This window comes from Ammodytes marinus, assembly GCF_949987685.1.
Source record: "Ammodytes marinus genome assembly, chromosome: 2".
NCBI classification, from domain to species: Eukaryota; Metazoa; Chordata; class Actinopteri; order Uranoscopiformes; family Ammodytidae; genus Ammodytes; species Ammodytes marinus.
The window spans coordinates 16,299,313-16,324,807 of record NC_137231.1 but is presented as its reverse complement, the minus strand read 5'-3'; the positions used below and the strand labels follow the sequence as shown (position 1 = coordinate 16,324,807).

General features: G+C 39.5%; 1 protein-coding gene across 3 annotated transcripts in view; it reads right to left on the bottom strand.

The window, feature by feature from the left end:
* edil3a (EGF-like repeats and discoidin I-like domains 3a) overlaps window positions 1–25,495 on the bottom strand; it is a 101,598-nt gene that overhangs the window by 3,012 nt on the left and 73,091 nt on the right. For all 3 annotated transcript variants that reach the window (XM_080039053.1, XM_080039054.1, XM_080039055.1), the window contains 3 exons: window positions 24,925–25,069; window positions 24,606–24,790; window positions 8,348–8,503 (listed from right to left, as the gene is read on the bottom strand). In XM_080039053.1, coding sequence (XP_079895179.1) covers window positions 8,348–8,503; window positions 24,606–24,790; window positions 24,925–25,069 — 486 coding nt within the window. The remainder of the gene's footprint in view (window positions 1–8,347; window positions 8,504–24,605; window positions 24,791–24,924; window positions 25,070–25,495) is intronic.

Here is a 25,495-nt window from a genome sequence, read left to right as displayed (position 1 = left end):
AAACCCACAGAAACCAAATCTGATGGCTTTTTTACTGGGAGGCAGGTCATTCCTGGTGCATTGATTGCCCAATTACTCCTAACTGTTTCATTGAAGGCCTCATGGCTGAGCAGGTACTGTATGAAGTGCAGCCAATCAAGAGCTTCAATTCAAACACTGCCAAAAACGGTACATTCACTGAACTTGGCTCTATTCTTATGCACCACACATGTGAGCACAACAACAGTTTCCCCCTGGGGAAAATTGTGCGTTGTTGGAGCGGCACAGCTGGTAGTCCCTCCTTCACAATTAGTGGCAGACGTCTGCATTGTTTCTCCTGCTTACTGAGTGGCTTTATTAACATGCACCTTATGCTCTAGGTTTGTTTTCCTTCATTTTTTTCATATATTTTTTTTGTTTCCCACATTGGCAATAAAAGAAAGGCTTGTGTGGCAGCCAGAAATGTTGCTATAAAAGAAAAGACCTGCTTCTCAAATATTGGCTCTGTAAAACATATTGTGCTACACACTCCATTGCCTTCATTATATAGTCACTGGCATATCCTTCACTCTAAATACTGGAACTCCAGTCATATCTATTTTCAAGTTGTCAAGAGAGATTTCAGTGTGTACACTGCTTTCATGAACCCAGTGACATTTAAAAGCCCTTAGATAAACATCGAAACAACAGTTCAGGAGTCTGCTAATTACCAGCCACAAACAAGCTAATTGTCAACACTGGGACGTGGACTCTATTGTTGAATATTAGAGGTTTTTTGTTGGTGTGTGCTTTATAGACGGTAGAATAAAGGATATTAAGAAGAAATGAATCTACAGGGACTGCTTCATTGAAAGATATGATAATTTCAATTAAACGGACACGATAATGGCTGTGTAATTAGGATGTGATGGGTTTCACTGTTGTGCGGAATGCAAAAATCGGTGGGCCAAATCCAAGCATGCAGGGCTGGAGACAGGACATGGAGGTTGGCCATTTTGTTGTAACGCGTCAACTAATTCTCTTCCAAATAATCACACATTGGAGCTGGTATGGATGACAGTCAAAACATGGTCAAAAATAGTTAAGACCTTCTTTTGTGGTTGGAAAACATATCTCAACACTGTATTGTCTTTAATTAGTGGGTCAGACAACATTTGAAGATTACGAGCCTCTGCGCCTGGTGAAGGGGATATAAAGTTCCTAGCACTTTTTGGTTCTGTAAAGAGAGTTCTGGCGGGAGAGGCACTTTTAAAGTACACTGTCAACTGAAAGAAACCATTCAATTTACTATAGGATAATAAAAGTTGACAATAGGAACTGCTCGGACAAATTGAGTTAGTGCCTCATTCACACATATTGGCTACCACTGCATAAGCAACAGGAATCATTTATTGTGAAAGGTTTTCTTCCCCACACAAAATATATAAAAAATAATGATGCATTGAAACGATTCGCTTGGGAAATAAAGTATATTGTCACGCTACGGTATAGTGAAAACAGGAGAAAAATAACTGCCCAATCCTAGGGAAGTATGTACAGTTCGTGTTGAATGCAAACACAGCCCCCAAGCTTCAGTCTCATAATAGGAAAGTAAGAACCTGCCACTTTGTATCCATATGTGGTTATTATGCCTAAGCGTGTTGACTCAAGTGGTTAAACAAATGGTTTAAACTCAAACGCTTCACTGAACAAAACTATATGAATACTTTACAAATCTGTCCACAGAAGAGACTATCTTTGTTTTGACTGGTAAATGGCTGCTTTAAAATGGCACGCAAAATACAATGCATGCCTTCAGGCTACTGAAAACATAATTACGAGCATAAAATAGATTGCACAAATAACATTCTTTCCATCTCATGTAGATTAAAAGGGAGAATCACCTGTTTATACAACAGTTGAAAAAAATCCTGATTGAACTTATTTCACCTACACACAGTCAGCCTGCAATTTCATCCCGCCATCATAAAACTGAAAATGGCTTTCAGTTACAACACGCAGTAACTCAATATCGTAAACCTCCAATAAAAAACCCAACTAAACCTTTAAATAAACTTTCTTAAAATATTATAGTGGTGCTCTTAAAAGTCTACACCATTCATTTTGAACCTAAATCACTTAACATAATTCTAAAACGTGTATTAAATCAATCTCAAAACAACAAAGAAGCCTTATGTATATAGGCCTCAATAAGTATACATTATTGCTAAGATTCTACATACGCTGTAGTATGAACCATAAGGTTAACCAATGTAATAAATACTGTAATGGACTATTCACTGCATCTGGACAGATTAAGATGTAATTGTCCCAGATCAATAAGTGAAGATGTGACAAGATATGAGAATCTCTGCAGCCTTTTCCTTGCAAGTGTTTTTTTATTGTGTCGTATTCAGTGTTTTTCTGAGTTACCTTTAGTTATACTGCATACTAAAGCTATAACCATGTGACAGGTGTACGTGTTCATTACTTTCCCTATTTCACAAGTGTAACACAATGGAGTGCAGGCCACCGTTTCATCCTATATTCTTTTTCATCCTTTTCCTCCTGCAGTGAAACTCATTCTGTCCCCTGTGTTTTTCCTATATATAGTAGCACAAAGCTTAGATGTAGTCAAACAGGGTTTGCATCTGCAGACGAGCAACCAGCACTACATCACACGGCATTCTGCCCTCTCTTGTCATTTCTCCCTCTTTCTCTGTTATTCTATTTTTGAACATATACTAACAGTGTTGAGTTACCAAACATAATTTTGCACCTTTCCGCAATGTGCAGAGGTGATTTAAACACAGTCTTCACTGAAAGTAAACCGTTTCCTCAACAGCCCTTAATCACAACTTATTAGGGGGAAATCGGTGGCTGTGGTATTCCTGTAGCAGGTGCACTGTTGAACTATCCTGTGGTCAAACATGGTGTTTGCTATGGACAATCCATCGCTAGCTCAGTACTCTTAACAACACAACACGATAGATTTACGATTCAGACCTGACAAACCCAGAATGTAAATGCATTTGTCAATTCTACAGAACTCATGTGTTCAAATGATGGCCACTACTATATCAGAGTTTATTTTGATGAGTAAAACGTGTCAAATTATCTCAGTGCCTGTTGCTAATTCGATGTAATGATGAAAAGTTAAACTATCAAAAAAAACAAAAAACACATACAAAAGATGTATGTGCTCTACAGGACTGGTTCACAAAAACACATTAAACAACATTTATTGACCTGAGACATTGTCTGAATAAGCACAATTGCTTATATTCAGCTGGCAGGCCAAGCAGCCGCAAGGTTGTTTTTAATACGGCTTGATACTCTGCTTGTTATACGTATATGCTGCAACCAGTTTTTCCCAAGTGGGCTGCAATAGTAATGCAAGAAATAAAAATCCCTACGGCCCCTAAAGCAATGTCCTTTTAGACCACCACTATAAAAAAAGAAACTCTGCAAAACTTTTGACAGGGAACCTTGAATGCAAGAAGGAGTTATGACTGTTTATGTTGTAAATCCAAGATTATTTAATATTTGTCACACTTTATCAGATACTGGAACATTATTTCTTTTCATATATTTTACACACTATCTTAAAACCTAACCTTAACCCATCTCTAAATCATAATTCATGTTGAAAAGTCTTGAAAAGTGAATTTGTAGCATTCAAGCTTCTCGAGTAACAGAGGTAAAGTGGCATTTCCCAAAACATAGGGCTGACATTTATAATTACAAAGCCACAACAAGCTAGCAGTTTTTAAACCACCCTGTGCTGACCTGTTCTTTTCACTTCTGATTGTATTTTAGAACTGCAACATTTCCCATTTGGAAGCGAGAAATGTGTCGCCTCCAGGAGTGTTGCTTTAACTGTTATGTGACAACCAGGCCGCAGGATGGGACAATAAAAGGCAGGACAGAAAGTCCATGAAAACAACAACAGCTGATTGAAATATGACAAGATCTCACATAGGCTGTCTGGGGAGCTGCATGGTCTCAGAGGCAATGTCTCTAAAATAAACTGTCTGGAACAGGATATGTGAGGAATCACAATAGAAGGACACATATGGAGAAAACAAAAGAGATGAACAAGGTGTTTGAAAGTATCCTCAGCAACAACGTATTAGGAGGACGTATTAAAGCATTTAGAAGGGTGTTTGCAGCCATATAAGCAAAGGTCACAAGCTCCACAAGTATGCCGTTGACATCATCAAGAGTAATTAAAAACTAATGTATTTATTCATGAATTTAAGTGCCAAATGCAGTGTCTTGATGGATGACCTTTCCAAATATCATAAGGACTGGACCAGCTGTACAGGTTGAAATGTGGCCTTTCCAACTTTGATCAAATTAGTGGATGTGGGGCGTGTTGCATGAATTCCTAAATTATTGTATTGCAATAGCCAACTCATATTACAAGCTACATACTTAATATGTAAATAAGCCAAAACAGATTCTGAACTCTCTGTGGATAAAACTGTGACTATTTATTTTGCATTGTTACTGGACATGTGCCAACATTATGTATTTGCAAGAAGTCAGTTAGGGTTCCTGAATTATTAATAGTTAGACTAGTAGTGAGATAACTTAATCCCTGCTGGTCTTGTTTTTTTCTTTTCTATAAAGCTTTAGCGACTGAGTATCCACATGTGTACTGTTTGAGAAACTACCAGATGAGTAATTACCTTTATGTTTTATTATTCAGGGGAAATAAAATGATTTTATTTGAGTCAAAATACTTTATTGTCAAAGTCAAATATAGATACAGCAGTATATACATGAGGCTAACCCTGCCAGAATCAGGGATACGGTGGAACAGCCACAGGCCTCTGGCAGATGGAGCTGTCTGCTGGTGCTTACTGCTAGTTGTGTTAGCTGCTAACTACTGGCAACAGAAATAGTACTTCTCACTTCTTCTCCCTTGAGTATAATTATTTCACCCAACAATCAAGTCTCAAGCGTATGAGGCACATTTCTTTGAGTGGGTCTTTGTTCAGACTGACCCAGGAGCAACAACGCTGCTCCCGACTATTGGTTTTCCATGCTGGTAGAGTCATGGATGCACATTACTAGGGGGATGCCATATAATGCCTCTACAGATACAACACTTCCAATCGTCCATTATTCAAACCTGCCACACAGGTCAACGGAGCAGGTGGCTCAGTTCTATTTGCTCTATGCCCTCATGTTGCCCTCACGTCTTTAATGAAAGGTCACAAGTGGCTTTCCGGCCTAGAAGAGGCAGTTACACTCAATCAAACTGAAACAATCTAACAAAAGAGCATGGCCAGATGTTATCTATTTTTTTATTTGCTATTTTTTTACTGCCAGTATTTCACTGTGGAAAAAGGAAATATGACAATTAGAGGTTAATCTGAAGATGATTGTATTCACAGCTTTCTAACACTCAGTTATCCCTTTGACCTGAAGGTAATTGAAGTCTCTAATGGCTAATTAACCCTGTGTAAGCTGTGTGAAACACTATTAAACATAAATCACTTACTTTTGTGCTTGATTGCCCCCATCAACTGACTGTGTAAATATTGACACTGAGGAAAGAGCAGTGGTGTAGGACCAGGCAGAGTGGCGGCGGCCCAGGGGAGGTAAGTGTGTGCATGCTGACATGCAACCGAGCCAATATGTGTATAGTCATGGAATTTATCCAGGTTTAATTATTGCTAAACAATGGACTGTGCTGTTACTTGTCTCAGTTACACTTTCAGTACACTGGTATTTGGGAAAGACAAGGCAAACAAGGAACTCTATGGATTTTGTAGAAGGACACTGTGTGTGTGTGAGACACTGTGGCGTTGCTTCGACAAGATCTGTATTCTGACACAGCCTCCTCTCTCAATCTAGATCTAACTGCCTGCAGCCTCTGCCACACAGGAGCTGGAGGGGGGGACCTGAGACGAATACTTACAAGCCTCTACCATGTGACCAAACCGTGCGCGCACACACACACACACACACACACACACACACACACACACACACACACACACACACACACACACACACACACACACACACACACACACACACACACACACACACACACACACACACACACACACACACACGCGCGTTCACAGTGTATGCCTGCCAAGTCAAGTATTGTGGTGTGGCAGGAGGAGCCTGGGGAGTCCATAGCCAAATATGTCCTCTAGCATTAATGGCTGCAGCAGGTGACTGAAGGGGGAAAACACCTTGAAGATGCATACATCTGAACAGCCCCTAGGCTCTGTCTGGGGACATACTGATTGACGTTCTCAGTAGCATCGCTAAAAAACGCCTGGCCTGCCCTCTAATACAGAGCACACACTCAGATGGACTGCCTATCCTTGGTTTTTCTCTGACTCATACAGCAAAAACAACACAGGGAAGGCTGTAGACCAGAGAAATAGCTTGTATCTTTTTGATGAGATTTTTCATTCTATATGTAGCACTACCAAAAGGATGCTGAGTTATTCCAGGTTTTGATTTTAAATAATACCTGCTTTTCATAGGATACTGAGACGTCACCAACAGTATTTCCTACTTTGCTTTTCTATATCAGATGATTTTTTTTTCAGGCCTTCAAAAGCCATCCAGTGTCAGTCCCAGCATAGCAATTGCTTGGGTGAAAATCATGCTATAGGCTGCAGTAGCTCGTATCCAAAGATCTTCATGGGGTTTCAAATGATAAACTGCTAAGGAGTGGAACAATATTTTGTGACAGTGAAAGTGGGGCATTGATTGTTGATATGCAGTGCTGTCATGAATCCACACTAGGTTTACCACACTGAGGCAAACAAAGTAAAAACACTTCTTTAAGAAAAACTCTTTCTAAAATGTCCTCTACAAACTGCTTGGAATCAGTTTTTACGAGAAAGCCAGATATCCAAGCCGATGCTTTCATGTGCACAGACTGCAGGGCGTGGACTCCCGCTGAACTATGAAATCAAGTGTTACGGCAAATTATAGAATAAAGAATTTTGAGCTATTAGAAAACAAACCACAAATCCTTTCATATTGGATTTTTTTTTTTAATGTTCAAAATAAATTTGCATAAGAAAATGAGCTTGTGCCAATATCTATTAAAGAGCTATCGAAATTGAAATCAATCTATCTTTCAAATTACGAATCAAATACTATGAAAACAAAAAGTATCTAAAATTGCACTTGCAGTATTCCAAGCAACTGTTATTAGACACATTTTTGTGTGATCTTATCTGCTCACACAAAAAAAAAGGCTAAACCCAAGCATGACGACATTCGCTCTGAATATCTCATAAGATTTCAAACTCATTTCTATAGTCTTACATTATGCACAAGACTAAATCTTCCCATAAGTGGAACAACTTTTATGAATCAAATTAGTTGGAGTGTGTTTAATGAAATCCTTTATACAATGGTAATGATTCGTGAAAATCTCTCTCTCTACAAATTGTGAAAATTATTATTACACTCTAAAGCGTTCTTTATATGATCTTAAAATACTTTAGCATTATGGCATAAATGAGGTTTCCACTGCAAGACTAGACTAGAACGGCTTATAGAGTAAATCATACTGAAGATATCTCAGATCTCAAAGTATACTTTCACAGAACGATTTCTAGCATCTCTACAATATTTGCTTTTTCTTGCAACTTCCATGTTTGTATTCTACTAGATCCCCGATTCTTGATTTCCCGTAGTCAAGGCATCGCCAATACATGAATAAGTAGAAGGAGGGCTTATCTTTCAATAACACAGCAAGAGAGATAAGTAAACACTACCTCTCTTGCCACCAGTATCTGAAAGACAAAGGGCTTTGGCTTTGGCTCTAACCCTGTGTCTGCAGCTCTTCTGATATCAGCAGAGAGGCTGCTGCAGCCCTGCGCTGTCTCTGTTGTAGTGGGTGATTGGAACAGACGTGTACCCTGTTGAAGGGCTGTACACAAGATTTTCAGCATAGCACTGGCCCAGCCAGGTTGACAGCATGGTCTTATCTGATCCAAAAACCAAAAGAGGACAGGCCAGACTAGGGGGAAGTGGACAGGAGAAACATACTTGACATTTAGTGATTAAAACTTTGACATTTGCTTCTTTAGGTCTTGTTTGCTTCAGGTTTCTGTCCTAGCTGTGCATTTTTCTGTTTCTGTTTTACCATTTACCCAGAATGCCCCTGTCCTTCGTGGTGTGATATAAACTTCAAAACTTTAGTGCTTACACATCACCTACAGAAACGCACATGTGATTCCACATTATTTTTCAGCTGGTTTCTCTCATGTACATGACCATGAAGATGTTTTATTAGATTAATAGTTTTTTCATATGATATCTTGAAAGACTTTGTTTTGAACCTGTGCGGCCGGTGCTTAATCAAGGTTATTTTTTAACTATGAAAGCTCCTTACCTTGTCCTTCTTCTGTTTCTCATCTTGATATATGTTCCACCGTTCCCCATCATTACTGTACGCCAACTTGTACGAGCCGACAAACTGGACATGGCCAAAGTCTTTGGCTCCCTGGGTGATGAATCCTGTGACCTTGGTTGGCACACGCAAGTCCACCTGAGAGAGGGAATTAAAAGGGAGAAAGAAAGTACAATGGTAACATTTGATATTTCAAGAAACTTAGCTCGCGGAAAACTGTCAGAGATGCCATTGTAGTCAACATATTGAGGAGTTAATACATGAAGACACCAGGCGCAAGAAGTCAGTTTCAATTATTCACAGACTATTGAATAAAAAGGCTAAGTCCAGAACCTCGCCTCGGCAGCACAAAAATCGCAAGCCGCAGCAGCTTCCGAGAGCCAGACCGCTCCATTTGGGTTAATTTTTAATAGGTTCTCATTTGCTGCAAACAAATTTACAGTGCAAAGGCGCTCGGCAGTAAACACACAAACTGTTACTTTTATTGACATTTTAAGGTTCAACTATGCTTCATTATTTAGAATAGCACACAACACTATGGGGTTGAGCTTCAAAACGTAGTTAAGCTGAACCCCGAAATGTGTGGCAACAAAATAAGTCCTATAGCTCCATCCATTTACTTGACTCACTCTCCGCGGAGAAAAAATTCTCCCAATTACCACTAAAGCAGGTCAAGCTTTTTTTCCTGAGTCAGATCTTTCCAGGGTGTTAATTATGTCAAATTGGTAATGTAGGCAAACTATCTAAAGTAGAAGTTAAGAGGAAGGCGTTTCTTACTAATGTGAGCAATACAGTGTGTTCAAAACTCATGTTGTTATGAAACATCAATTATAAAGTAAGTCTCTCGCACTGATATTTCATAACCATAAAGCAGCAGATGCGTTGGGTAATGTTAGTTTATTCTACATTATGGAAAATGCACAAACATATCTTTACATCTCTGTTAAGCAAACACATTATTTTTGTTATGTACACAACACAAAACCTTTGAGCACTGCATTGATAGCACGGCTATGTGCATTTTCAATCCTTTAAATGCTAATAGCCTTATGTCACTGTAAAGCTGTCTCACTTATCAGATACATATATGCAGTATCAATTCGCAGTCAATGCAGGGTGAAAAACAGGGTGCAACTTGGCATTTTGCTGTCACGCGGGAAGGTACTGGCCTTATTTAAAAGTGCAACGAGAGCAAGACAGAGAAACATTAGCATGCAGATGTGTTTCTTCTGCTGAATATACACACCACTGAAAAGACCATCCATCACTCTAATTGTCCTGGTCATAGGCCAATACTGTGTCACACTGCTCTGACAAAAGAAAATAGGGCCCTGCAAGGATTAAACAAATAAGCAAACAAACGGAAGAAACGCATGAGTAACAGGCTCAGTTTCTTTCCATCTCCTGGTCTTACCACATTGCAGAAAACCGCTGTGCATCTCAGCACATCGCACCACACATTTATTGCCTGCAGTACGTTCCAAACCCTCAAACATTTTCTCTCTCTTTTTTTTAGAGCAGTGATGTGAATGAGCTCAGTCAGAGTTTTCATCTCATAAGGATTCAACACTGCTCGAGGGCTTCTCTTGCCTTGGAGCTACTTTAACATTGAGGAATGCACCCCGGGTACTGGAGGGCCCTTTTTTAAATGCAGACCCCCTGCCGTCTACATACGCAGGCATATACCTGAGTCCCGACACACATGTAGACAAAGCCAAGCTTTAACGACTACAAAGCAAACTCTTAAGTTTCCTAAAAGGCATCCAACTGGATGAACTCTCCATTAGTGGGATGTTAAGCTAATGGAAGTAGAATAAAGAGTGCTGAAGTTTGCATGCCCTCTTAACAATGTTGCGGTAGCGGGTAGACAATTACGCTGCACAGTGCGTATGCACTGTGCAGCATCATGTGTTGTGAATACACTATTCATAAAGTTTTTCCCTCTTCAAATGGCAGGCTCTGCTTCCGCTTTTGTATAAAGTAGAATTCATTTCTCCTTCTGAATGTGGCCGTGGCAGTATTGTGGAATATTTTCCTGAAATGTAAAAATTAAAACCCTTAAAAAAAACTCTTATGATGACAATAACAACCCACTGTAAAAACAGTGCAGTAAGGTTTATTTTGAAGGGCGTGACACCATGGCAAGGCTTTGATTATGCTCCATTTGCAGAACATTGAGGTAATCCTGTTCTACCCAAGCAGTCAAATCTGCCACCAAAACAAAGGCAGGCTTGAAGGGTAACCTATAATTGCGGTCACAGGTAGCGGTCAAAAAAAAAATACAACCGCCCCTAGCGACGCCTGCTCTCAACACTTTGATTGGCCTAAACTGAATTAGGGAGCCAGATAAGCTTGTTAAAGCAGCAAGGCATCTCCGCAAGACCCCACCTTCTGTTCATTCTTCCATCAAACTCTCAACCCTGTTCCCTCTTCCATGAGCTGCTAACCCAGACAAACTACGTGTGTGAAATCTTTATAGCAACCTTTGAATGCAGTGGCACCGATGTCCCAAAGAAATTAAAAAAGGAAATCATGTTTTCATGCTGCTTCCTGTTTCCCAACAATACAGCTGGGCTTCCAAATGTGAGACAAAGTAAAGTACCTAATTGTACTTCAATTTGATGGCACCATATGAAGGGGGCAAAGCATGTTCACTTACACCACACAAACACAAAATATCCCCTGCAAGAGTTGATGTGTATATGTTGTCTCCTTATTTGAAGTGGCTTTGCAAATACAGAGTGAAGAGATTAATGCAGCGAAAGGCAGTTTCATGAGGTGAGAAAGAGTCTCAGTTAACCTTTTTTATGAAAACAACATATACAGCAAACATGTTGACATTCTTTCTACAGCTGTGCTGATTCAATTGTATGTGTTGAAGACCCCTTCAATCTTTAAAGCCTGCAGAAAATATATGTACTGTAAATACAGTATATATATATATATATATATATATATATATATATATATATATATATGTGTGTGTGTGTGTGTGTGTGTGTGTGTGTGTGTGTGTGTGTGTGTGTGTGTGTGTAATGCATACTCCCTGTATTTTCTCCTCAATCACGGCGCATAAATCTGTGCACACAACTCAAAGAGCCACGAGGAGGACATTGCTATGGCCCATTTACCCAGCAACAGGGCAGCGAACATTACAACCTGAAGCTGTGTCGAGACCTTGAAAAACCCTTGTTCTCTGCTTTTCTTCCAAAAACCTAAAGCAGGCAATTTTCTTTTTATATACTTAAACAATGCAACATGCTTAAAATCTGTGTTAAAGAAATTAAGTGTGGTATTGTAAATACATTTTCCAAGCCATATCACTTAATTATTATACAATGCCAATTGTAACCGCAAAGGGCTCCTAAGCAACAGTGAGATGAAGCTTTTTTAAATTCAATGGGCTTGTGAATTGCATTACTAGTAAATGAACATCTTGTTTTTCTGGACCTTGACCTTTACTGGAGAATACAAGAAGAATACTGCTGCTTCTTTTAGATTTACAGATACAATTCAAAAACAGCCATCTAGATTCACAGTGTCTTTTATTTTTTGTTAGATTCATTCACAGTTTACAGAGTAAATACACCAGACACCAACACTCTAGTGAATGTTCACATGCTGTCACTGTCAACCGTTTCATCACAGCACCTTTGTGTGTTTTGGGCCATGGGAGAAGTGACCTGACTGATTTGGAGTCCCTTTGCATAACCTCTTACATGCAATGTCAGATCTGCCCGATATTCAAACACAGTATTAAACCACCACATGCCAACAAAGACTATTCGGTGCTGCTGCAACCCCACTATCTTCCGAAAAAAAAAACCTTAACCCGAAAAGCAAACCTAAAATGCCCAGAAAACGAGGGGTGAGGCTGAAGGCAGACCATTTCCTGACAGATGGCTGACTGAGTACGGCACTTTTCTACTGAGTGCAAAGAAAAGCCTGTTTGTGTCATGACACCTTTCTGAGTTTAGAAATGTGCCACTGCACACAGAGGTGAGCTGGCTAAACCAATTTCAGGAAATGAACCAGATGTCTCACTAAGCTTGACAGGTTTTATATGACGTGTGTCTTTCTCCGTGTGAAAGCATATTTTCACAGCACCATGAGAGGCAAAATTAACAGATATAAAACAGGGTGCAGCCTAACTACATACTCCGTGATAAAATCAGTCCCTAAAAAAATGACTGCAACGCATGTGTTGATTATTAATAGCTCCAGAACAAAAAGAAATAAAAGATAGAGAAAATACGATTTGTTTAGAGATAACAGCTTGATGATGGCCATAACTAAATATTATGACAATGTGCACCGTTAAACCTTCAGGCAGCATGTAGCATAAGGCAGCATTAAGCCTCTTTTCTAATAATTTCATTATTGTTTGTTACAGAAATGTTTAGGATGAAAATCTACAAATTAACCCACATGTCCCACCTGGCCAAAAATATAATTGCACATGACCTAACTTGATGTTACAATTTAATTAAATTGAATAAGAGAATACTCTGTTCCAGTGCAATCAGTTGGCTATATCTCAATTAAACTTACTGTAGTCGTCATTATAGATTGTTTAGACTTCCGTTTATGTTATCTAAGGAGGTGGTCTCATCATGACATCATGACTCATTCTCTCTCGCTCTTTCTTAGGGATGCCCACACACAAACCCTCAAATATCTTCCTTCTTTTATCCTCTTGTTGTTTCAAGCCTGCCTTGTTTTTGCTTCAACAGTACTTTGTAATTATGTATGTTTGTGTGTGTGTGTATGTTTCTTTATGTCAAATTCTAGAGGTTAACAGGCTCCATAGAATAGCACACAGCCAAAGATCTGTGATTGAAATGAACAGGTTAGCTCCTCTGTTACATTTCAGTATGGCTTTCTTGGACCCACATACTGTGAAAGCACAGCCCACACACACTGAGTGAATCTTGCTTTCTGACACCTTTTGTCACCGGTGTTTCCACATGGGCTGGTGGGATGTCACAAGATGTATATGCCTGCTGAGCATTCCCACAGAGAGGAGACGGTGTGCAGGCAAGCTAAAGAGTGACTCAGTTGATTTGGAGAATTGGGGATAGTAAAGTACCTGTAAAGTACAATCATAGAAAGTCCCCTCATGGCTTTATGCTATACTGTCGCAGTCTGGCCAATTGGACACTAACCACATTCCAACCTTAACTTAAACATTTACTCTTTTTTTGAAATGTCACTTGTATAAAATGGCGTGGAACGCACTACATTTGGAATATGAATCAAATGCACTCGGCTGAAAGAAAAATCTCAGTGTGAAATGAGCTGACCTTCCATGTCTTTGTTGCAGACCAATATAACTTGGTTTGGGGGTACTTTAAGAGAGTCAGCTGATTGGCTGGTCAAGGCACATCTTACAGCCACAATGCTGGGGATAAAAATAAGGAACAGGCACTGTGTAGTGAAGTCACAGTGAATTGCAAAATGGTAGCAAACATTCCTATTCAAAAGTGAAATGGTTTACATGCCATGGACATTGCAATGTATTGAACATCCACCCCCTTATTTCCTCCTCTTCACTCTAGTCTTCAAGCAAGGCCACTTGCATCTTCACAGTATGACTAATATGCTGAAACACTGATGAATGACAGCTGCATGTAGACAACCCAAAGAAAAGAATGCAGCCAAACATTTGTATTAATTGAAACAGCATGGCTCTAGGGATGGCAATTTTAGGCTGTTGGTTCGAACGATCCACAACTTAATTTCTGCCATGCATTTTCAACAGGTGATCATGGTAACAACTACAGCCTCACAGAGCAGCTATCTTTGCTGTAGACTCTTCGTAGTTTATTCATCAGTTAAACATTTGAAAAAATATGGCTAAACGTTGAAAATCTATTTTTTTTAGCAACTATCCAATCTACCACTTGGCTAACTGATGAGGCAGAGAAATGCTAACATTTTAATAAGGTATGTGTAGAAAAAGTGTCCTTCTCCTTTAAAAGCTTGCAACACAAACACCTGGATGGCAAGCTCTTTGTTTTGTCGCCATCTTTTTCGCCATCTATAATTTAACACACTGGGTTAAGAGCTTTAAAATGTCCACACTTAGACCATTAAACTATTATTTAATTCATATCCTTTCCTCTAAAACAAAGGCAGCCTTTCATCAAAGCCGGTGCACTAAAGCACAAACATTGCTACCTGAAATTATAATCGGCCACTCAGAGCACAGAGCCATAAAACAGATGGAACCCTTAGTTAGCTTGTCAAGTTAAGTCAAAATGGTTGCGTGCGCAGACGAAGGGAATTGGCCGTAGCAAAGAGAACGGGCAGGAAATCAACCATGGTGGTCTGGATCATTTAGAACTATTACAGCAGTGAGAACACTTTAGAACCAGAGAGTTGCATATTGTTTCAGCATGAGTGAAATACAAGACTCAGACCCATATGTGTGAAGAATGGCCTCAACGCTTCACTAGCAAGGGACCTGGAGGATTTCACACTCGGTTTAATGTTCACTGTGACAAGACATTTGATGGACACTTACTGATACAATCTAAAGAAGTTGGTCTCTCTGTGTGGTCTTGTCTGAAATTCAATCTGTAATTGAAGCAGGACAGAAAAAAAAACCTGTTCTCTGTTGTAATAATAAGCAAGTGTAAAAATTATCTACAGTAATGTGTGTCCATTTTAACTATGCCGATACAGGTTTTCAAAGGTGCAGCAAAATAGGTGAGTTAAAAATAAAATGGTTGAGGACTGCACGCTGCATTGCTGCTCATCATACCTTGCTCCCCTCTACCGCTTCTCACATGGTGTATAAAGTATTCATATCAGATTCTCACACATGTGCGCACAAACATATACACAATCTGCACAAAATAACATGGTGTGCATCACACGCAATACCAATACTGCAAAATAGATAACATGTGATCTGGATTGGTATCTGATATGAAGTGATCTTTGCAAAACCATACCCACCCTGAATTTAATCAATGTCCAGTTGTCTACGGAGCCGTAGCTTAACTTTGGAGCGTTCTGAATTAATCATAATGCTGTAGCGTACAGTATGTAGCAGTTCTGCTTTAGTGCTACCACCGCCCCTGGGTGTATAAAATAAACATGTCTGATTTAAACACAGGGACGGGAGTGGGGGAAGGTCTGCTTGTCAGGAGATGGCTTTGAGACACACTGAAACCATAAGATACACATGCAGAACACACTGGACCCAATCTCTGCTGCACTGATTTAAGCCCTGGCGCCTTCACTTCTGACAATTCCCACAGATCCCCCGATTACAGCAGGCGCTGCTGCAGACTCATGAATCACTCATCCCAAGATAAAACAGATAAATGAATTCTACACTGGCTGAGAAGGAATGAGAGGGAGAGAGGTAGAGAGAGGCAGAGGGAGATGAGCATTGGGATGTGCTGTTGAAGGATAAGATGGCTTCCTTGGATAATGAAAACATAAGAGGAACGTTACACAGGTTCCAAGCAGACCTGTACATGTAAGGATCTAGCAGGAGGAGGGGGACACTAAAAAGCACCCGATTGAATCAGGGAAGCAGATGGATTTACCATCCCTTCCGTAACGTCATTTGGGAGGCTAATTGAATCAGTATACTAGCTGCAGGGAAATTGAATAAAACAGAGCAAAGATAGAGTTGTATTGGATAGGATTAAAATAGGACTCTGACGATAATGCTTTAATGAAATTGACATCACGTATGATTTTGTTTTTATTTTTCTAAATTAGTGTGGCCTCTTTCTAAGATTCCTCTTGAATTATTGGTTAATGTTCTCGGAATGACCAAATTAACAACAGCTTCAGGCAACATTTTTGAGCCAGGGATTCAAATTAAAATACATTTAAAATAAATGTAGGATATTAAGGAGTCTTTAACTGGTTAGCCAGCAGTTAGATATTTCGTTTGAGATGGGTCCTATCCGACATGACTCTCCATAGACACTTGATTATGACCCACAAATATCCCCCTTGTGATTGTCGATATTCACAAACTTGCCAAGTCTCATAATCATGTACACACATTCTGTAGATGGCTACATGGTGTAAATGGGACCCTTTTTTTCTGAAGCTGCATGGGCTGGCACATCTGACCAAGCACATGCTGGCAGAGCACTCATCCCCTGCCTTCCAAGCTTTGTATTAGTGGGCAGTGCCATAACTTAATTATTGTCGCCAAATTGTAGGATTAACAAAAAAAAACAAGACATGGAGAAAAATAACATGTGATCCAGTTAATATGTTAGATACAGTTATATATCTGATAATGGCAATCTTCATGATGGAACATTCCCGTTGTTGCAATTCAAGTTTATTGCAGCAATTTGTATCTCATCTGCTTCTACTGTAGACTGATTTGTTTTGTTTGTTTATTATATCTATTTTTATAGATTTGTTTTTGCAGCTAAGCAACTGAGAATTCCACGGCACATTGTACTGTGTGTACGAGTTTAAAAGTGAAAAAAAAGAATGTGAAAGTCAATGGGTGTAGGAAGGCAGGTTGGAGTCATTTACTCTAACAAATTGCTGGCTTAGTTGGAAATGTGTAAATCTTACCAACCATCTGCTGGATAATTGATATTGTCAAGTTAACTTTTATTAAGATTGAATAAAGGTGAAATTAGATGCAGCCTGACTGAATTGAAGGTAAACTGGAGCCAGTCTTTATGCATGTCAAATATTATATACTATATTTTCACCATCACAGCTGTGGCTAAACGGTTGCGTGCTTCTCGCTGATTGCAACAGAAACCACCCGCAGACATTGTCCCTCTAACATTCTGTTTCTTTAATTTGTTCTAGCAAGAAAACTTGGCTGCAGGTGCTGTTCCTATTGATTCAGTGTTGTGTGTAGAAAAGTAAGCCAAATAATGATAACAAGCTGAGCAGCTGGTAGTATAAAGGATGTATCTAATATGATTAGAATTTTGAATAGTCAGATCTGAAGGGACACGTGCCTTTATCTAATTTTGTCTAGATCAATTTAGCATGACAGAAATATAAACTACTGGATTCAAGATTATACCTTATGTACGCTGCAGAACACTTCATGGATGTAAGGACTGTGTTTTCCATTGAAGGGTAGCAGAAGATGACTCATCCTTCCAAGTTTCTCAATCTTTTCATGCAAGTAATTCAAACAAAGTGCAAGTCTCTCTGTTTTTGAACTATAGACATGATCATTCCTGTTCCAGATGATTAAAATCCCTCTTAAACCTGTTCATGCTACAATGACTTTACTCTCTCTGAGGCAGCTTCTCTGTCTCCATAAAGGACACGATTCATCTCTGCTGCATAAACACTCAAGGAGAGATGAGAGTTTCAATGGGACAAATTAAAGCCATTCTCCTCTGTGGATGGATGAAACAAACACCCAGCTAATTCTATTGATTAAAATAAATAGAGTTTGTTGTCAGCAGCGCTGCATTTGAGGAAGCGATTTGATTAGGAAGCTGTGCTCGGCAAAATTGGTGTAATGATAATACCCAGTTTGATTACAACAAATGCACACTCACAGGCAATGAGTGGGAATCAATTTTGCATCACGTCGACTTATTGTTCCTTGTAGCCTCTACTCCAAATGGGACAATGCCCTATGTGCAGTGTTCACATGAATTGATGCTTTCGAAACCATGGGCAATCAACTTGGGGTAATTTATTTGCTAAATAAATATGAATTAACTCAATATTTTTACTGTATCCAATTCTACATAAAACATAACATTTGTATGAAAATATTATTATTGTTTCAAATCTTAGAAACTATTAGCACAGGGGGCGCCTTTAGCTCAGTTGGTAAGGCGTCCCCCTCTCGGGCCGGGCCCAGCAGCAGACCCGGGTTCGATTCCCACCCGCGGTCGTTCTCTGCACGTCACTCCCCTTTCTGCCCCATTTCACCTCTGTCTCTCTGCACTATCAATAAAACATAAAAATGCCCAAAAAAATATCTTAAAAAAAAAAAAAAAAGAAACTATGAGCACAGTAAAAGCTACTATTAAAGTGAAGTATATTACATATTGCTCCCTGCTCAATAAATGTCAATGACCTCAACTGTCCTGAGAGTGTCCTCCTCTGCTTCTCTGCCCATTCCTGTCTTTCTTTTCATTCTTCCTATGTGTACGTGTTTCATATACAAAGGCAGCCAGCCACAAATTTGCTTAACTCAGTTAAAAAAGAATGACAAATTAGAGTTTGCAGTGAGTAACTTTAAATGAGATTAATGAGACCGAAAGGGCTCTGTCACTCACCAGACAAGGAGAAGGTAAGGAGAAGGTGACCCAGTGCAGCTGGGCAGTGCAAGATTAATCATTTCAGAGCAAGTGTTGGGTTCAATCCATCTAAAGTGCTGCTTGTACTGTGCCCAACCTGACAAGACATTTAGCCTGCTGGCAATCTCCTCTGGTATGACCAGTGCTACCCCCCATGGTGCAGGCATACTTTCAATCCAAGGAGTGCTGTACTTATAGAGCATTGGACTATGGATTAAGTATATCCATTTGACTTGTAGGAATTTAAATGGATGTGGATCAACAGTGTTTAGGGACTTTTACAGTTCTCTTGTAGTACATTTAAACATTTATTCTCATGTCTCCTTGACTTTGAGCGTTCCCACGTTTGCAGTGTGCAAGTTGCTGTTTGCCTTACATTTTCTTAAGAAACACTATTATTTAAATCACAGTGTAAGCGGTCTGCCTCTTTAGGCTATTAAAAAAATATCATTATGGGACTGTAATCCACGAAAAAGACAGCTATTTCAAGGCACTCTTGAGATAATTATTCACAATTATTACAAGAGTCCCGATTCTCCCTATAATGGAAATTCAGCCTGAACAACATATTTTTTTGTAGCAATTATCGATAAAATCTTACATCCTCCCATCTATAGATAGGTCAGCCTTTTACATGTGATAACCATCAAAAAGCACCATCATTCTGCCTTGTATCTCCATTTTAAGCCTGGCATGTGCATGCCTATCATATCCTATTCATTCACAAGAGCAATTAATCTAAGGAGCACCCGCTGATGCCATCTAGGATCTCTTAGCCTTCAGCTGTGATCAAAGCACTCAACAACAATGTTCTTCATGCCATGTTCTAATGTTTTGTCTCTGTGTGTCAGGATGGCACTATCCTCTTCTGCAAGACCATGCTCAACATTTGTTTAAGCAACTTGAAGGCCCCTCAGTGGGGGAGAGTCAAATCCAATTGAGTGTCTCAACCACCTCTTTCACTGCGCCTCATCATCTCTAGTGGCCATGGACTGTACAGATGAGGTTTTTATTTCCAAAGGGGAGAGGAAACAAATGGCTTCAACCCAGTTTTGTCATACAGCTTCAATGTTTTCTGACAATTGCCATCGTCTACCACCAAAACTGACACTTTAGTGGCAGTGCAACTTATTATTCTTACACTCCATTCATACAATTCAGCTGCATTCCTGAGGCCAATAGTGTGTCTTTGGAGCTCAAGCAAAGGGACATCAAAGCACTGACTGTATATTGATCCACCCTGACCCTCATGGTATTCTTTCAGTTTGAAGGTACCACCATGTCCTCAATAATCAAAAATCTATTTTGCAGAGAAATGGCATGGCGAACAGCGAATGGAGACACTGGCAGATGTACTCAACAGCCTTGACACAGCTGCGGCTGTGATGGTGTCCCACTGTGCTCCCTGCTCTGTCTTGTGTGTTCCAGCAGCGATACACGTTTCCCCCATGTGCATGTAATGCTTTAGCTGCTGAGCTGCAACTATTTACCTCATCAGAATATGCAAACTTCCATTCTCACAGTAGTCATTTGGTTAATTGTTATGTATGCTCTGAACTGCATATGTTAGTCTACATTTATTCAAGTTTCTGGCATTCTGGGATTACTCTGCTCTGCCCAAAAAACCTAATATTTGTGCAGCTGGGTGTTTTCTGTCAGACTGTGCTGTGACAACAACATTAGCGTACATCAGACTTATAGATGTAAACAACAATCTTTGTTCACTTATGTAGAACAGGAAGATGGTTATTATTTAGTTACTACAGTGTCAATTGAGTTCAACACTGTACAAAAAAAGCTAGAATTTATGTTGAAGATATTCGAGCCATCAGTATCAACCCTGTCTTTCATTCCATAGGTCCATATAGTAACACAAATTAAATATATATTATTTGCAGGCCTTGGGTCTATCCTTGATTCCTAACCTGACTTGGTCAGTCACATAAATTAAACGTCAGAAAAAAAGGATATCATGTTACAACTTGTACTATTTTACCAAATTAGTCAAGTTGTGCATAATACATGACAATTAATGGCTACATTTCACATTAGCATTGATGCTTTTATATACGATCGATTGTAGCACTCTAAAAGTTTTCCTACACAAGTGTGCAGCTCACTCTGCATCATCAGAGGAATAGGTGATTATCAGGGTGCCACAGCCACACATCACACATATTTATCACTTTTAGGAGATAATTGGGTTTAACAACCTTGGAGACAGGGGATAACAAATGAACCACACCAGCAGAATTACTTTCATAGCTTGTTTTGTAACCTTTGCAGGTTCCAAATACATGTTACAAGGTGCAGGTGAGGTGATGCATTTTAAACAATCAATGTATAGAGAATGCATTTATGAAATAGTTGTTGATGTGTCATTCAAATGATACATTGTCATTATTTGCAGATGTACAGGCGGTATAAAGAATGTTCTGGGATTGATCAATTCAAATCAAAATAAACTGAGCTATATTGCATACGTTTATGCCCAGGCACCAAGGGTTCTCGTTCTCATTACTGCTCTCCCACTGGTTGGAATTTGGAAAATACTCAAAATAGTTTAAGGCAATAGCAGTTCAGTAACTAGATCTCTTTGCAAATTGGAAGAAAAAAGGGGAAAACAATTATTTGGAAAGATAAAGATATGGAAGACAACAAAAGCAAAGTATTATAGATCACTGGTCTCTAAAACCTTTGAATAACAGTGCGTTGCCAACACACAAATATCTAGCTCATAGCCACCTATTAATCTGATATCTATCAATGAATGGATTAGTGAAGACATTGTACCAATGACTGCTTAACTGAAATACATAGATGTTCAGATAATTTTAAATACTCTTTATTTCAGCAACACATAATGGACTGAAGTGACAAGTTTGTATTTGTAGAAGGATAAGCTTTGCATGTTACAATATGAATTTAAAGTATTTATAAAATGGTTTCCTGTCTCCATATCTATTTGAATTTTCTTTGTCCAATGGCATTCAATCCCTTCACAATACTTCTCTACAGTATTTTAAGGATTAGCAAGGCCCCAATATCCACACGTAATATATTTTTGGACATATTTAAAATACATAGGAAAATGGCTAAATCATAGCTCCGGCTGATAAGTTCATGTTGTCAAACTTGATTTCAAAGCAATGTCGGCCTGCCATTGGACCCATATTAAACTTATATAATAATTTGCATCAAATACTTCAACAAAGATGGCCTCAAATGTGATGTGTCACTGTGATACACAGGGCCAAACAGAAGTGCTAATCTTTACATCAAAGCATAGCGAAATGAGAGGATGAGAAAGACTTAAGATGATGGCGGGTCCAGTTTAGTCTGAAGGGAGAACTTGGGACACACTCACGTTAGGCAATCCACACCATGCCGAAACATGCTCGACACCTAAAGTCTAGTTCGTTTGACCAGTGTAAGTGCTCAGTAAAGTACTCAAGCACACATCCTTGGCCTTGGCACGGTTGGAAGAGGTGTGCTTCGGCACGGTACGGATGCTAATGTACCAGCAGGAACACGTGAATAGTAGACAGCAGGGAAGTTAATCCTCACTAATAGTTGGATTGTTGACTGTAATACAATTATGACATTTGAGATCAGAGGAAGAGACACAATCACTCTATTTCAAAACCTTGATTATACAGTATCTTTGTCTGAGAAATTCTTACCATACTCCCAAAAAAACAATCAACAAAACAAAACTCTCGGAATTCTACTTGTCACAGTTTCACACTCTCGGAGCAGTACTTGTCAGAGTTTTCTCAGACCACGTGTTGCATTAACAGGGACACTGACATTAGAAAGTAGCTACTGTCTATCTGGCTATATCTGCTAGCTTTGAGGACATGCAAATGTGCATAATTAACTAATCAGCTTATGCCAGCTGGAACACTTGGCAGCTCAGTCAGAAAGCTTCAGCTTGTCTCTTAAAAACATCTTGAAAGATTCTGGTCCGGTCTCCCTCTGTGTAATTTTATCCCCTGCCAGGCCAGTTTAACCGTATAGCTTAGAGTATCCCCAAACAGTTCCAGTTGTTAGTTTTCCGGTTTAGGATTTTACAGTATTTTGTCGAAAGAAAATGTATTCTGAAGTATAGTTTAATCTTCTGGAAAGTGGAAAGTATGTTCTCAACATGTTAATCAACTGTTTACATTTAAATGTCCCATCGTATGTTTGAATTGTGAGTTTCTACGATTGACACTATTTAGAACTGGTGTCAATTTACACAATTAATACTATTGATAAATATGCATAAGAGTTGAATAGGAGACAAACTTAGATCATGTCCAAACTTTTTTTTTTTTTTTATTTTTTTTTTTATCATCAATTTAGAAATGGAAATCCACAGTGACAAGGTCTCATTTTCGATGGTGGCCTGGTTATATACAGTTAATTCAAAGTAATAACAAACAATACAGTCAAGCAGAAAGCTATTAAAAGAGGACACTCAAAACCATAAAACATCATCCATTTAAAATACAAAAAAAACTATGTATCAAGAAACACAGTTTGACATTTTGGTGTCAGTTAAGAATATCCCACTGCTTCCCCTGCACATCAGAGCATTTGTCTTGATTAATAGGAATACTTAATTTGTCATTAACGCTGATTAATTCCATTAATCTGTGAGGTTTAAAGTCTTCAGTAATGTGCCTGAGAATCAATTATTTCCCATGGCAACTACTATGAAGAAGACACTCACTGTGGGTGTTAAACGAATAAGATAAACGCTAAAAATAAAGAAATTGGTCAGTTCCAAACGCTGTATCAGTATATATGTGAACCAGCACTGCGCAATATATCACCCTTTATGTCTCCTTTTCAGAAGCAAGATATTGTATTTGCCTGTGTGCGCAGAAATGGTCCTTGGCAATGGAAGCCATTGATTTTCTCACTGCATCTGTATAGCGTGTCCCCTTTCCTGCCGGCACAGCATGTAAGATGAGACCACATGTTTTCCCCTTAGCCACAGCAATCAATTCTGCCTAGTCGTGCTCCCTGGCCTGGATGGGACCTGCCTAAGTACCTGTCTCCTGTGTACCCTAACCCTTGGAAAAATGCTTTTAGCTTAATAAAGAAAACTATTTTACTCAAGACTCAACCAATTTAATAACGGCCAGATAAGTCACTTTGACTACAGAGAGCTCGCTGTGCCACTGCTGGGGAGGTGTTACGAGTGCAGCGGCTGCAGTAAAAAAGGCCAAGAAATCAAAGAAAGCCCTCTGATCTTCAATTCCCCGAGAAGATGATCCACATCACAATTTCTTCTATGCTATCAGTTTTTCAGCCTGGACTAAGATGTGGTTTCTCTCTCTGAAAGCAAAGTGCATTTACTGCCTTTTATCTTAAATAGAATAAAAAATCCAATATATGAGGCCGTACGTGAGGCCATACTGGGCAAGACTGAGTCTGACTGATATGTATCTTAAACTCCCTAAGCCTCCATCAATCGCACATATTGTTAAGCCGAAAGACAGAGGTGTAAATGTTCACTTAGGGACGTGCCTTGTCGCTTTCAGGAGACATTTTCAGCCATCAGTTACAGTAATGAAAACAAATGGATTGTCTGTTTTCATAGAGATAGAAAAGCCTGGGCTGCAGCCAAGGATAATAGGGCTAAACCCATCCAACAGAGTATGAGTGTGTGTTGGATTTGAAAAGAAAGGCGCGATAAAAGAAAACGAAAATTACTACACATTACTATTTCAGTTGTTAAGAATAATACAGAGAGCTTGCGAATAAAGCTAGGATTTTTAAGGTTTACTTTCCCTTACAACAGGCAATGCCAATAAAGTATTTCCCTATGAAATATACTTCGGCCTTTTGACAAGCATAACTATATATCAATTACTAGGGATGTAAGGGTTAGGGGTTAATTTCCCTGCTAATATATTGATCTGATCTCTACAGAAACACAGATAACACATTTTGCTCAGATAGCATCTTACCTGTAGCCACTGTGACTGGTCACTGTGTCCAGCTGTCCATGCGTTGACCTTGCCCTGTTTGTCCAAACGGGCCTTGCCGGGCTCCCAAGTGAACATGTCCATGTTGAGAGTCCTGAAGACACTAGAGGCTGTGACCTGGTAGTCCTGGACATGGCCCGACTTCATTCCCAGGGGTTCAGAGCAGCCTGGCAAAAACAAAAACAAACAGATTTGTTCTGACATTCCCGACCTTCTAAAGTATATTATTTGCACTGCTGTTACCATGGACTTTCAAATGAGTTTATGACACATTTTTGTGGACAGTGCTCAGTTCGCTCACCTGTTAGTTCACAACCGAGCAGCTCCATACGTAAGGTGCAGTGCCTCCTGCAGACTTGGGGGTAAATGCGCACGTACTGGGCTTCAATGGGAGGCGTGAAGGAGTTGGCTGATGGCGCAGTGTTATCCACATTTCCTCTGAAAATCTGTTAGAGGGAATGAAATAACAGGAGGGAGGGGGGGTTGGGGAGGGATTGTGAAGCAGATCGGTTATGCCGTAATGTAGCAGTCTATCTGGCGCTGTCTCTAGTGTCTACTCAACAAATTGCTGTCATTCAAGGTCAATGAGCTGGAATTATAGGCGTAAAAAATGAACAATTTTGCGCACCATTTGAGCCCGTAATTCATAAGAACAGTGGTGTGTTTTGAATTAGTGGCTCCAATTATATTGCTCTACCTTCTGGAGTGTTTTATCCAAATGACCTGAGAAAGAAACTCTGGGGTTTGAGTGAGTGATGTACTGCATTATGTGTGTGGAGAGAGGAAGAGAAGTCGAGGGGGAGATACTGTATGGTGCAGTGTGGTTTAATGTCATAATAGGAGCTGTGGAAACTGGGGTGGCAGCTGGTCAA